The sequence below is a fragment of the Aegilops tauschii genome, chromosome 4 (genome assembly GCF_002575655.3).
Source record: "Aegilops tauschii subsp. strangulata cultivar AL8/78 chromosome 4, Aet v6.0, whole genome shotgun sequence".
NCBI lineage: Eukaryota > Viridiplantae > Streptophyta > Magnoliopsida > Poales > Poaceae > Aegilops > Aegilops tauschii.
The window spans coordinates 23,222,883-23,236,430 of record NC_053038.3 but is presented as its reverse complement, the minus strand read 5'-3'; the positions used below and the strand labels follow the sequence as shown (position 1 = coordinate 23,236,430).

Below are 13,548 nucleotides of genomic sequence, written 5' to 3'. Positions count from 1 at the left end.
CTCCTTCCATTTCTTTTTACTCTGTGTGTAAGTTTTGTTTAAAGTCAAATTCGTAAAGTCTGATCAAGTTTATATTTAAGAATTACCAACATCTATCTAAAACACTAAAGATATACAACATGAAAATTAAATCTATGATGCATCGAATGACATTGATTTGGTAGTGTGAATGTTGACAATTTTTCTTATAAATCTGGTCAAACTTTACATAGTTTGACTTAAGACAAATCTTATATCATACTATCTGGAGTAAAAACAGGAACCCTAATATCTGACGATCCGCTGAGAGGGAGAGGGACCGATCAATCGCTTTAGTTCGCCAAGGACCCTAATATCTCATGCAGACACAAATATGTGCTTCTCAAAAAGGAAAAAAATGTAGAAAAAAACCGTGCTTCCGCCTATGGGATTGTCCGTGAAAAAAAAGTTCGTCGAAATCTATTAAGATGGGATCTAGTTTCAAAGATCTCAATGTGAAAAATCCAACACGTGATTTTTTTTTCGAATTTAGAACTGACCTCTGCAAGGGGTACCACTTTAAAAGTAATTTCGCTCCCTTTCCCTCTATTTGGTAGTAGATAGCCCAACGCCTTCTCTCTCTAAAAACAAAAGGAGAGCCCAACCCAACGCAGCTAGGGTGTTCTCTACTTGTGGCAAACAATGGGAACCCCTATATGTCGCTCGTTGCATCCAGCAGTAGCGGGGTGCATAGGGTGATCCAACCGGGCTGACATACTAGCGGCTACCGCAGCGTGTGGTGTCGTAGCATAGTTGCATGTGTTTGAATTATATGAACTTTTTTTTTGAAAAACACATATAAAAAAATTCGAAGTGTTTTTTAGAGCACAAACAAAATTTGAAATTTTTCGTAAAAACAAATTCCGAATATGTTTGAACATTTTCTTAAAAACATGAAAAAGTAATTTCAAACGGCAGATTTTTTTAAATTATGAGCATTTTAAGAAATAAAAAAACTTAAACGATTAAGAATTTATTTTAAATTCGAAAAATGTTCTAAAAGTTTGATTTTTTTCTAAATACGTGAACACTTTTTAAAACTGACGAATATTTTTTGAAACTTTGAAAAAGTTGAAGATTTTTATTTTTTCCAAAAAAAGTTTTTTTAAAAAACTGAAGATATTTAAAAAATGAGTAATTTTTAAAATTCTAAATAAAATTTGATGATTTCCAACATTTTTTTGAAATTTTGAATCTATGATAAAATGAAAAGAAAAGAAAAACGGAAAACCAGTGAAAGAAACCAACCAACAAAACAGGTTCAGAAACCTGATAAAAGGTTCCCCCAAACGGAAGAGAACCATACAGAAAACACTACGCTAAAGCTGGCTAATGGGCGGCCCAGTTCGTCGGTAGCTCGGTCGTCTAGCGTTTGGTCCGCTCTTTGAATATAGAATTCCGCAAACAACAAGGTTTCACACAACAAATGCTGTTGTTAAGGAAAACGTATCCCGTCTCCGATGCCAGTAGGCCGGCATCGATGCCATGAATGTAGAACTTGTCCGTGTAGCTGACCGGTCCTGGTGCGATCACGGGCTCGCGTCCTATGCCGCATTGAAGCCATACACTGCGGCCTCCTGCGACGCCACGCTGCGGGCATTGATCGCACTGCGCTCCCGCGCCCCGAGGCGGCCTGCCACCGGCCAGCTGCACCACGCTCCCCTTCCCTTCACCTTCAGCTAGCTGCCGCTGGCTCTACTTCACAGCACTGCCACCTTCATTTGTGAGCGCCCTGCTTCGCTTGCATCACCAGTCACCACTCACCACTCCCTCGGAGGCGAAAGCGCTCCGGCCGGTGGCTAGCGAGATGGCCGGGGGAAGAGGCGGTGCAAGCCGTGTCGCCGTCGCCGCCGCCGCGGCGCTCGCCGTCGCGTGCTGCTGCATGGGCGTCGCCAGCGCGGCCACCTACTACGTCGGGGACGGCGGCGGCTGGTCCCTCAGCAGCGGGAGCTGGCCCAACGGGAAGCAGTTCCGCGCCGGCGACGTCCTCGGTAAGCAAAACCTAACGCACACATCTTGCGTTCTGATCTGCGCCAAAGGTTTCTGACGGTTCTCGTCTTTTCCGGGCGCGGTCGCGCAGTGTTCAGGTACAACCCGCTGATCCACAACGTGGTGGCGGTGGGCGAGGACGGGTACAACGGGTGCACCACGCCGTCGGGGTCGAGGACCTACGAGTCCGGCAACGACGCCGTGAGGCTGGTCAGGGGCGACAACCGCTTCATGTGCACCCGCCTCTACCACTGCAACTTCGGGATGAAGATGGTCGTCAACGCCGCCTGACCGCCGGCACTGCCATGTTTATCAAGTTCAAGAAAAGTTAGGCTCTGTCTCCTCTGTTGCGTTTGGTTGCCATGAGGGTTGGTTTGCAGTTCTAGCTAGCAGGAGTGGGTGATAAGGGGATTGTGTGCGTGTGTATTTCAGTGGTTGTTAGACGAGGACTATCTGCGTGTGCTGTGTTGACTCTGACGGAATGTGTTTGTTCTTATTGTATTTCTGATGATGGGAAGTTCATGCCTCTCCTACGACGACGACGACGACGTTTCCTCCCTTTTATGCAGTTCCAGTGACTCGTTTAGACCTCATGCTCATCAGAAAACATGCAGTATTGCAGTGGTTGGTGATTCACCACTTGCTTATTCAGACCTGAAAATGTCTCTGCCTACAACGAGCAGACGACGATGTTTCCTCCCTTTTATGCCTTTTCAGCGACTCGTTTAGTCCTTGAGTTCATGAGAAGGCATGCACTGGTTGGTGATTCACCACTTGATTCTTCAGACCTGAAAATGTGAGGCACACTCTGGCCGGCTGGTTGCAGTTCACACTGTTGGATGATTTTGCTGATGTAAACGCCGAGCCTGATGCCTACGACCACGATGTTCCCTTCCTTTTATGCATTTTCAGTGACTCCTTTAGTCCTCGGCTCATCAGAAAGCACGCACTGGTTGGTTGGTGATCCACCCATTGGTTCTTCAGACCTGAAAATGTGATGCAATCAAAGGGACACCAATACCTAGTCATTTCTAATTCAAATTGTACAGAGCGGTCCACAAGGAAGATCAGACCCCAAGACTCTCACGCCGAAAATGTTCAGCGCTCCTGGACGATTTCGCTGATGCAAGGGCAAACCCGCGCGCCGACGAAAACGGACGTGGGTTTTGTCCGCTTTTTGTCCGTTTATATCGGTTGTAGGTGTGTTGAACGACGCGTCCAACCAGCCGACACATTTTTCGCTGCGTTCAAAGCAAATTTAATCTTAAAAAGGCCAACAGTCATAGTTCATGTAGCGGCCATGCCAGCGTCCAAACTTCATGCCGACGGTCATGCCAGCGACCGGTAAGTTCATGCCGGCGCACTTGCCAGCGGCCGCCACACTTGGAAGCACAAAAAAAAGGCGATAGTTTAACCACGCCATACATTTTGCCCATGGTCATGCCGGCATACTAAAAAGATGACGTTCTCGGCCATAGATCAACCATCTAGCTCGAGCATCTCCTTTTGCCTCTTCTGACCTTCTTCTCGAGGACACCGTGCTCAACTCCACTGTCCTAATCTCCACCTCCTTCACCATGCAAGCGAGCGCCACCTCTTTTGCTTTGGTCTTTGCATTGGTCGCCTCTATCTTGAGCTTCTTCTTTTGGTGTCCGCCTCCATCTCTATCTTCTTTGTTTGTATATCGGCCTTCATCTCGAGCTTTTTCTTTTGTGTCTTGATTAGGCCTTTTTGTTCCTCTTTCTTTTGTCGACGCTTCTTCGCCCTTGCCTCCTTTTGGGTCATCATGCCTTGCAAAGTTTCTTACAAGGCAAATGTCGTCGCATCATGCTTCTCCTCCTTTTTGGAGTTGGTCTTTCCCCGCGGCAGCTTCTCTCCCTTGTCATGGTCCGCGAGGGCCTCCGTCCCTCCGTTCTTCTTTGAGGGCGGCATATTGCTCCTTGAACTTCTCGGCATTATGAATGACCGTCCAAGAGTGAGTGAGGGTAGACGGCTTGTTCCCATGTTGGGCCTTGAATGCTTCCAAAACTTGGAATGCCTACAAACCAAATGAAAACATGAATGTGCATTCATATGCAATGGACATGCAAGTATCAATCAACGGAAACGGGAATGAAGATGGAGGAATTGTATACCATGTCTTTGATGCCGAGGCCACTCACGGGACGGCCTTCGATGCTCTCAAGGGTGGCACAAAACTTATTGGATGAGCCCCCACCTCTTAGAGATGGACACCCAACCACGCTTGCTCTCAAACTTGTACGGCGGGAACTTCTTGCATTCATGGAATTGGGCATGACCTCTCAACCAAAAGGTTGATCCTTTTTGCTCGGCGTTGATCTTGAGATCTTGTCCAATATCTCTCCAACATTCACAAATGATCTGGTCCTCATCCTTTGTGTATGCGTTCGTCCGGGTGCTTTGCCGCTTCTTCCTTTGTGCATTGGCTTGGTGAGTGAGCTCGTTGGCAAACAAAGGCTTCCCCTCGATGTCCAGTTCATCTTCTTCCTCTTAGTCGTAGTCGTCCGAGAACTCGCGGCCTTGTGTGAAGGTGCCGGCCATGCCCTCTTGGCCTTGCGGGAACATGACAGACATGCCCTGTTGGCCTTGCGTGAAGGTACCGCAGCCGTCTTGGCTTTGGGTATCGTCGGGATCGAAGCCCGCGCCACCCATGCCGTCCTCAAAAATGTCGTTCTCCATGATGAAAAGTTTGGTCAGGTCATCATTCGTCGACACCAGCATTGCGTCAAACAGTTGGCAGGCGTCAGGACGGTTGTCAACGGGGATCTCACGCGGCCTTTTCCTTTTTGGGTTGGTCGCCTTTTTGCGGACGGCGTGTGGCTTGTCGACGGTGGAGGCCAGGCCGGCGGAGGCAGCGGGGTTTGGCGCGTCGGCCATCGCGAGCGGGCGGGATGGTTTTGAGGAAAAGAGAGGAAATGGTGTGGATGTGCCACTGTGTGATGGGTCAGGGGGAGGACGAAGGACAGACGTTGGCATTCGCGCCGTGTCCACGCCGACGCAAACTCGGCTGAAATTTGGGGTTGAAATGGGTCATTTGCGGACAAACAACGGAGACTTGTCCGTTTGCGTCGGTATGTTGGCCCATGATTTATGTCCGTTTCGACTGAAATAGATATGCGCGTACAAAATTGCGTTGGCGCGTTGAAGTTGCTATAAACACCGAGTCCGCAGTCAGAAGGACCTGATTAAAGGTCATTTCTAACTCCAATGGAACCCCCATTGCGCACGGTATCACGATCACCTGCCCCACATATGAAAAGCAAGGAAATCAGACAAAATGACTAAACAACGGAGGCGGAGTAGTTGGTGCCACCAAACCAACTCGAGACGAGACCCACATTATTGGACCTGGCTAGTGGGCGCACGGGCGCTCGTTGACGCCCTCCAGCGCATCGTCGTATATGGCATGTACTTATACGTGCCGCTAGAAAAGGAAATTATTAGCATTCACATGCAGGGACATGCGTCCGACACACGACATGGAAATCAATAATTAATGCGTTCACACTAGGCAACAGCCATAGGTACATGCTAATCCATTTTTGCATTAAATGTCGTTTCACAAAATTGAAAATGTTATAACTTTTGAATGGATCCTCGGAATTGCAATCCGTTTTCACGGTTAGGTTTCTTACGACGAGATCTTCAAAACTAGATCACATATGGATATGTTTCCATGAATATATTTTTAGAGCAACTTTGAAACTAGATGAGGCAACTTGAGTGTTAAATAGAAGCAAGTTGTCTTGCACAATGTGTACTAGTGAATTTACCTAGCAAGTACTTCGTAGATAATTTAGAAACTTTGGTAGACAACTTTTCATCATATATAAGCAACTGAGCATCGTCGGTGGAAGATTTGGCAGAGGAAAAAAAACAAGCAACTACCCTAGCAAAACCAAGCAATTGTGGTAGCAAAAACCAAGCAATTGTGGTAGCAAAAACCAAGCAATTGTGGTAGCAAAACCAAGCAACTCCCGTAGCATCTATTTTAGGCAGAGGAAAAATGTATGAGCAACTTGAATAGCCTTTTATGAACAAATATTCGATCTACTCTTCCCTCACATCCACCTTATTGTATGTTGTAGCAGAAGACCAAAGCAACTCAATTACAAAGAAACGCAAAAAGTAAGAAATTGTTCAAGCAGAAACAAGCAGAGGTCCCTAGCATTACTACTTAGATTATCTATTTTACGCAGAAAAACATATGACACAAAATGCAAAACTGTTCTAGCAAAAAAAAAACAAGCAACTTCCCTAGAAAAAGAAGCAATTGTCCTAGCAAAATGAAGCAACTCCCCTAGCATCTACTTTAGGAAAAATGTATGAGCAACTTGAATAGCCAAATATTCGATCTACTCCCCCCCCCCCCTCTCGTCCACCTTCCCGTATGTTGTAGCAGAAGACCAAAGCAACTCAATTACAAAAAAAAAGCAAAAAGTGAGAAATTGTTCTATCAAAAACAAGCAGATGTCCCTAGCATTACTGCTTAGATTGTCTATTTTACGCAGAAAAAACAAATGAGCAAGTTGAGTTGTTTTGTTCATCTAGCATCAGAGTTGCTCATGTTTAACACTAAAATTGCTTCATCTAGCATCAAAGTTGCTTCTGGAAAAAAAAACATCAAAACATATTCATATGGGATCTAGTTTTGAAGAGCTCGTCACGAGAAACCCAGCGGTGAAAACAGTTTTGCGTTCTGACACTCGGTTCAAAAGTTGTAGCTTTTTGAAAAATGAAACAGAATAAATAGATGATGCCGGCACATGCATTCGCATGGGTATTCTTTACACTACCCACTGAATAACGCGTTTGTTCCGGACAGCGACCTACTTTTTTGTCGTCTAGCGCGTGCGCTCGCAGCGTCCAAATAGCGCAGCTGCGCGTTTAAGTATTTAGGCACATTATTCTATGGTTTATTATCAACAGCTCGGTGGATCGTTCACTCGCTTTCCATGCCGTGAACTACCAGTCCGCGATTTCTTTCTTTTCCTGCAAGTCGAAATTTACCCGCAAAAAGGAAAAGTAGAGTCCACGTCGTGTGTTTCTTGCACGACCTCCGGACCGTACGTAGACTTCTTCGACCTCTCTGCCTCTCTGTGTGCGGAGCCGCGGAATTCCAAAGACCCGTACTAGATTCATTCCAGAATTCGATGATTCTAATGGCCACGTTCAGGCAGACGTCACGCGTGACGCCGGCCGTTGACCTGAGCAGAGTCTTAGCGGCAAAGCTCTCTCCAGGTCAAATCGAACATGAAAATTCTAAAAACAATTGAACGCGCTCATTCCAAATTAGTAAGCACTCAATACTTACTATCTATCGTCTTGAAATATTTTTATCCAAAAAAAGGCGTGTGGAATATCTTGCCGCAAAAAAAAAAAAGGCGTGTGGAATATCTCCAATGCCTCGCTGGAAAAAGATAGGGACAGAGGGGACAAAAAGGGAAAGTAATTAGTAGTACGTGCTGGCAGGCCCATTGGGTGTCATGGCCGAGATGGGCCCGAGGGAGTGAATCGGTCGAGGCTTTCTTGGGCCGGAGGGCAGGAACTTATTCTGAGACTTCTCTAGAGCCCTCCACTCTCTGTCTATAAGATAGACCTCCACGCCATCCCCATTCCCATCCAATCTCAGTTCCCAAGGAAGGAAGAAAGAAAATCCAGAGAAACTCCAGAGAAGAGACCAAGGTAGACGACGATGGCGGTGTTGGTGGAGCTGAGCAAGGAGTACGGCTACGTGGTGCTCACCGTGGTGGCCTACGCCTTCCTCAACTTCTGGATGAGCTTCCAGGTCGGCGCCGCCCGCAAGAAGTACGTGCCCGCCGCCTCTGCTCCGCGCTCGCTCTGCTTCTTGATTTGATTCTTGGAGGATTTGATGGAGCTTCGGCGATCCTGCCGCTGCTTGTTTCAGGTACAAGGTGTTCTACCCCACGCTGTACGCCGTCGAGTCGGAGAACAAGGACGCCAAGCGCTTCAACTGCGTCCAGGTCCGCCGCCGCCCGCCAGATTCCCTCTCCGCCCCGCTGATTTCATTTCGTCTCTGTTATTCGAGCGAGTTGACTGACTGAATTCTTGCGGGGTTGTGCTGTGGGGTTGCAGAGGGGGCACCAGAACTCGCTGGAGATGATGCCGCTCTTCTTCGTCACGGTGCTGCTCGGTGGCCTGCAGCACCCGGTCGTCGCCGCCGCGCTGGGGGTCCTCTACACCGTCGCCAGGTTCTTCTACTTCAAGGGCTACGCCACCGGCGTCCCGGAGAACCGCCTCAAGCTTGGGTACGTTTGCCTTTTGCTCTGCGACTGGTCCATATGCAGTTGATTCAGAATTTCAGATGATCCTGACATCCAAATCAAACCGGTTGGGTGTGAAGCAATAGATATCCACTTGATTTCCAGCATGTTTCACTACTTTCCTTAGGAAATTCTCAGCCTGAATTAGCCATTTGATTCCATTGATAGGATAGTATTAGTCAACCACACTCAACTCATTAATGCGGTGAGTGGGCAGAGCAGGGCTCAACTTGGTGCTGCTCCACTAACCAAGCCATGTCAAAGGTGCGCTCATAATGAGCGGCTTCAATGATTCTCACCGACGACCTGAAGTAGCTTTGAAGTGTTCCTTCAACCTCCTGCACTGCACACAGAGAGATGCCTTTTGTCTCCAATTCTTCATTCCCAATTTTGGCTGAGGCCCCAGCAGCTAGTAACAGTTAGCACCCCACACCACTACTGGTTGTCTGCACATCTCTTTTCTGAATTGACATGGGCCATTGCTGTAGGTGAAGGAAGACCTTGGTTGGTAGGTGAGATCCATTCACATTGCATCATAAAGTAGAACATTGGTTATTGGATGTGATGTTGCAATCCTACCTAAGCTTCTCAGGGTCAAAAAATAAATAATTCTACCTAAGCTTCTGTCCTATGTCAACCAACCGGTTTTATAAACGATAACTAGGAGGAGCAAAGTCGTGAGCTCTGAATTGAGTATGAAAAAGGTTGACTTGAACCAAATTTGCAGCTTATGACTCCAAATAACGCGTCGATGGGCCTGAAATTGCATCGGCATAGAAGAATTTCGTTTCCTTTTTGTGCATGTCAAGTTGATTTTTTATCAAAGCGGTTCTGATCTTGTCGATTTCCTTTTCGCTTTGGTGAACTCTGCAGGGGGCTCAACTTCTTGGCGATCATCGGGCTGATCCTCTGCACGGCGTCGTTCGGCATCAACCTTGTCATCAGGGAGGCCATATGAGGCTCCGGAGTCGGGACTGATGCCTGACTTGATAGGTGCTGTGACTCGAGTCATTTAGGCGTGGTGGTGGTGTCTTTTATAGTGTCCAAAAATGTGTGTGCGTCTGTTTTACTCACAGAATAAGGCTGGGTGGAGACAATTTGTAACATCGAGGTTTTGTAGCTTTTGCAGCACAGTTTTAAACATGGTGGTGAATCTCCTTCCAATTTCCTTGCCTGACGTCTCCGGGACATGATAATGTTCGTTGTTATGTCCGAAGAATTTTAACGTTATGTAATGCTGTATGCGCCTGTGTCTGATGCAATCATAAGCTGGAGACGCAATCTTAGGCCTCCCGCGTGTGCCAGAAGGGAAGTTTTGCTTCCCTCGTACAGGACATGTAGAGGAAACAAAGTGGATTTGTCAATTGTCACGCCATGGCCATCGTTGGTGTACCCAAAAGGTGACAAAGTAAACCTCGCCAAGAAACAGCCCGTACTCCCTCTGGTATCTTTTTACTCTGTTGTATATAAGATTCGTCTCAAGTCAAACTTCAAATTTATATTGAAAAATATCAACGTCTACGACACTAAACATGTGTAATATGAAAATTAATTCCTTGATACACCTAATTATATTGATTTGATATTGTGAATGTTGGTAAATTTTCCTACAATCTTGGTGAAACTTCGATCAAAACTTCATAAAGTTCAATTTTTTTTTCTGATAAAGGGCGATTTTATTATCTTAAAATGAAGCATCAAGCGGATACAAAACATTATGAGTAACACCCGGCCTCTGCATAACTAAGAATCACACAGTCAAATCTGAAAGTCTGACAAAAATTAATCAAATAAAACCCGACAAATCGGTAACAGTAGAGTCCTAGGGGCTGTTTGGATCACTACCAACACTAGCCCTGCCAAAAAGTTGGCTCGCCCACGTATTTTGGTGGCCGTTTGGACCGGCGCCTGAAAATTGGCTCGCCCGGCGCGCCCTGCGCCCCTCCATGTTAATCTCGCCGATTCGTTGGCGAGTCGCGGGCGTGGAAAGGCTCCGCCAAAATATTGGCACCGTTGTTTGGTGGGCCCTGCCCAGTGCATGCAGTAAAATATATCGATTTGTAACCAAGCAGCAGAGCTTTTCCACTTTAAAAAGGAAAAAGTCCATTTTAAACCTTGAACTTGTAGAGGTCCGGCGAAATGAACCCTCAAGTTAAAATCCCGGTCGATTGCACCCTGAACTCTGCAATCCCGGTCTAAATTGAACCTTCGGATCATTTCCCAAACAGAGATTGCTGACGTGGACCGGGACTGGGGAGGAAACGCTCGCAGCTCCCGTGGATGGGCCGGCCCAGTTCACGTCAACGCCTTGTTGCTTCCATTTTTCGTTTTTTATTTGTTATTTGGTTTCTCTTTACTGGTTCTGCTTTCTTTTCGTTTTTATTTTTTATTTATATTTATATTCTTTTCTTTTTCCTTTTTTATGATTTCTTTTTTCTATTTCCTTCGGATCATTTTCCTATTTATATTACAAAAAAGTTCATCATGCATAATAAATTGTTCATTGTATATTAGAAATTGCTCAATGAATATAAATTTTCCCTATGTTTTTGAATTTTGTTCAGTGGTATATTACCCTAATATTTAATGTGTATTTAAAAATGTTCATTGTGTATAATTTAAAATGTTCATTGTATATTAAGAAAATGTTCAATGGATATTACAAAATTTCAGTGCAAAAATATTTGCAAATGTTCAAAAGCAGTTCGATACTTTTTTTTTTTGCGCTGTGAATCTATCTGTTGAACTCACTAGTTCGGTTGGCAAGTTGCAGCAGCTAATAAAACTGAGGTCGCGTGTTTGAGATGCTCCCGCATAACTTTTCAGATTTTTTTCGCGCCTGCTATTCAGTAGCTCCAAATGGGCCGGTTTTTTATACTTCAAAATAATTTGAGCATTCAAAAAAATATTTATGGGATTTGGAAACAATGTAGAAACAATATGTCCTGGCGGTTTGTTTTTCAAAATTGATTATTTTTTCAAAACAAATGAACTTTTCTGTAATTCATGAGCTTTTACCAAATGTTTAAAAATATAAAAATAAATTGCTACAGTAAACTTTTACATGTGTAATAAATTACGCAACTACAGATATACTTATAAGTTCCTCCTTGCTATTGATCAGTAGCACACAGTAGGTTAGGTGGTTATTCATACTAGTTCGATGTTCTCATGGCGTGAGTTCGATCCTCGCTTTGAACTTTTTTTAGGTGTTTTTTTGCTTTTTTGGCGCGAGTACCAGGAACCGGCCGAGTGAAAATTACGAGGTCCCAGGGTGTGCACGATCATCGCTCCGAACTTTTTTTGAAGCGAAAGTTATTAAAAAAAAAAACGGCTCAGCGAAAGTTACGAGCTCCCCAGGGTGTGCGCCTTTTGGAATTGTTGTTATTGAATGAAAGAATAATTTAGCGGCCGGCCCATAGACGAATCCCGGTTCAAATGATGTCAGAGTTCGATTTAGACCGAGATTGCATAGTTTAGGATGCAATCGACGGGGATTTTGACTTGAGGGTCCATTTCACCTAACCTCTACAAGTTTAAGGTTTAAAATGAACTTTTTCCCTTTAAAATAACGTAGGCTTGTGCGTGATTAGCAGCACGCATCAATCTTATTGAAAAAATGCGTGCTGTATGCTGCTGCGGACAATTAACTAGCGGCTTACAAGTGCAACAGTGCCTTACACTATTATTTTAGTGATTTTATTTTCACATCGACTACATCGAAGTTTATTTTCTTAATTTGAAACGGGTAGATGCATTTAAATATTTTTCGTAACTAGTATAATCATCATGTGGTTCAGATGGTCGCAAACCAAACAAAACAAAGATCCCATTTGCCAAAATTTTGGTGGATATAATGGTCACAATCCAAACAACAATAACTTGCCAAAATTTTGGTCATGCCAAAACTTTGGTGGGGCTAGTTGGGGCTCAAACCAAACAGCCCCCTATAGACCGACACTATGCCTATGTCGAAGGAGGTGGTGCATCGATCCAAAGGTTATGCTGCCACCCATGTTGGAAAAAACCCTCCATAGCCACCTGCTCCAATCGCGTACACACCGCCTTGAACAACGATTGGTACTCCGGTCGTTGTAGAATAGACCACGTACGTAGCGAGTGCGTACACCGGAAAATAACCCGTAGAGGAGAAGCATTTTTTCCAATTAAAAAACCAAATCGTTTCTACATAGCCAAAGCGACCAAATTAAGGCATATGCTCCCAACCTTATTAGCGTTTTGAAACTATTTGGAATACCGTCCAACCAATGACCAAATATATTGGCAACACTTGTGGGCGGATGCAAATTTGACGCTATTTGGATGACTGACCACGTAGAACGTGCAAACTTGCATTGAAAAAAGAGGTGTTTGATTGTCTCGTCATGAGTACAAAAACAACACCTCTTACTCCCTTGTCAGTTGCGTCGTGCGAGGTTGTCTTTGGTTAACACAACTCCCCTACGAAGATACCACATGAAAATTTTCACTTTTAGTGGAATCTTAGACTTCCAAATTTTCTTGTTATTACTCACTGGTACCTCAGAATGTGTGAGCGCACGGTACATAGCGTCTACAGTGAAAGACCCAGATGTAGTAAGGTTCCAGCGAACACATCCCGGCCTTGTGTCAGGTTAATCGAATCTAGCCTGGATAAAAGATCATGCCATGACACAAGTCGGGGGCCAATCAAATACCGCCTGAACAAAATATTTGGCGGGATGAACTGAGCACCTGCACAACAATATTATTCTTATCGCGAGCAATGTTGTATAAGGCTGGATATTGTTCTCGGAGACTGGCATTGCCTAGTGTAAGGGCATTTTTATCCCTTAGTTGGTTTTGGTGATTGATGACAATGCTTTTGCGGACTAATCATGTGCATCAAATATTTCAGATATATTGACTAGGCACAAGATGATTGGGTTCCCCTCAAAGGCTTTAGAAGACGGCGTTTCTCTTCGGTTCTTTTCGGTGGTATTGAGTCGTAGGGAAGCCGTACTATTAAGAGGGGGTCCGCTTTGGAAAGGTTGGGTGGATTCATCACGTACACATCGTCCCTTGCACCTCCTTTCTTCTTGCCTTTGGAGCATCCTAAGTTTTCCTTGTCTATGCAATTATAGCTCTTGTCTGCCGAACTAGGAAGTGCGGTAGTACCGCTCGTCAGAGCGGTAGTACCGCAGGACCTTGCGGTAGTACCGCTCGCTGGTGCGGTAGTACCGCAAGGCCCCATGGT

General features: G+C 45.2%; 2 protein-coding genes across 2 annotated transcripts; both read left to right on the top strand.

The window, feature by feature from the left end:
* The first annotated feature begins 1,616 nt into the window (after window positions 1-1,616).
* On the top strand, window positions 1,617-2,524 carry LOC109759265 (basic blue protein). The gene is made up of 2 exons (XM_020318084.4): window positions 1,617-2,009; window positions 2,099-2,524. The coding sequence occupies exons 1-2, from the start codon at window positions 1,826-1,828 to the stop codon at window positions 2,296-2,298; spliced, it is 384 nt and encodes a 127-aa protein (XP_020173673.1). The 5' UTR covers window positions 1,617-1,825; the 3' UTR covers window positions 2,299-2,524.
* Window positions 2,525-7,570: 5,046 nt separating this feature from the next.
* LOC109759267 (uncharacterized) lies at window positions 7,571-9,489 on the top strand. The gene is made up of 4 exons (XM_020318086.4): window positions 7,571-7,836; window positions 7,937-8,012; window positions 8,125-8,297; window positions 9,186-9,489. The coding sequence occupies exons 1-4, from the start codon at window positions 7,724-7,726 to the stop codon at window positions 9,268-9,270; spliced, it is 447 nt and encodes a 148-aa protein (XP_020173675.1). The 5' UTR covers window positions 7,571-7,723; the 3' UTR covers window positions 9,271-9,489.
* Window positions 9,490-13,548: the final 4,059 nt, after the last annotated feature.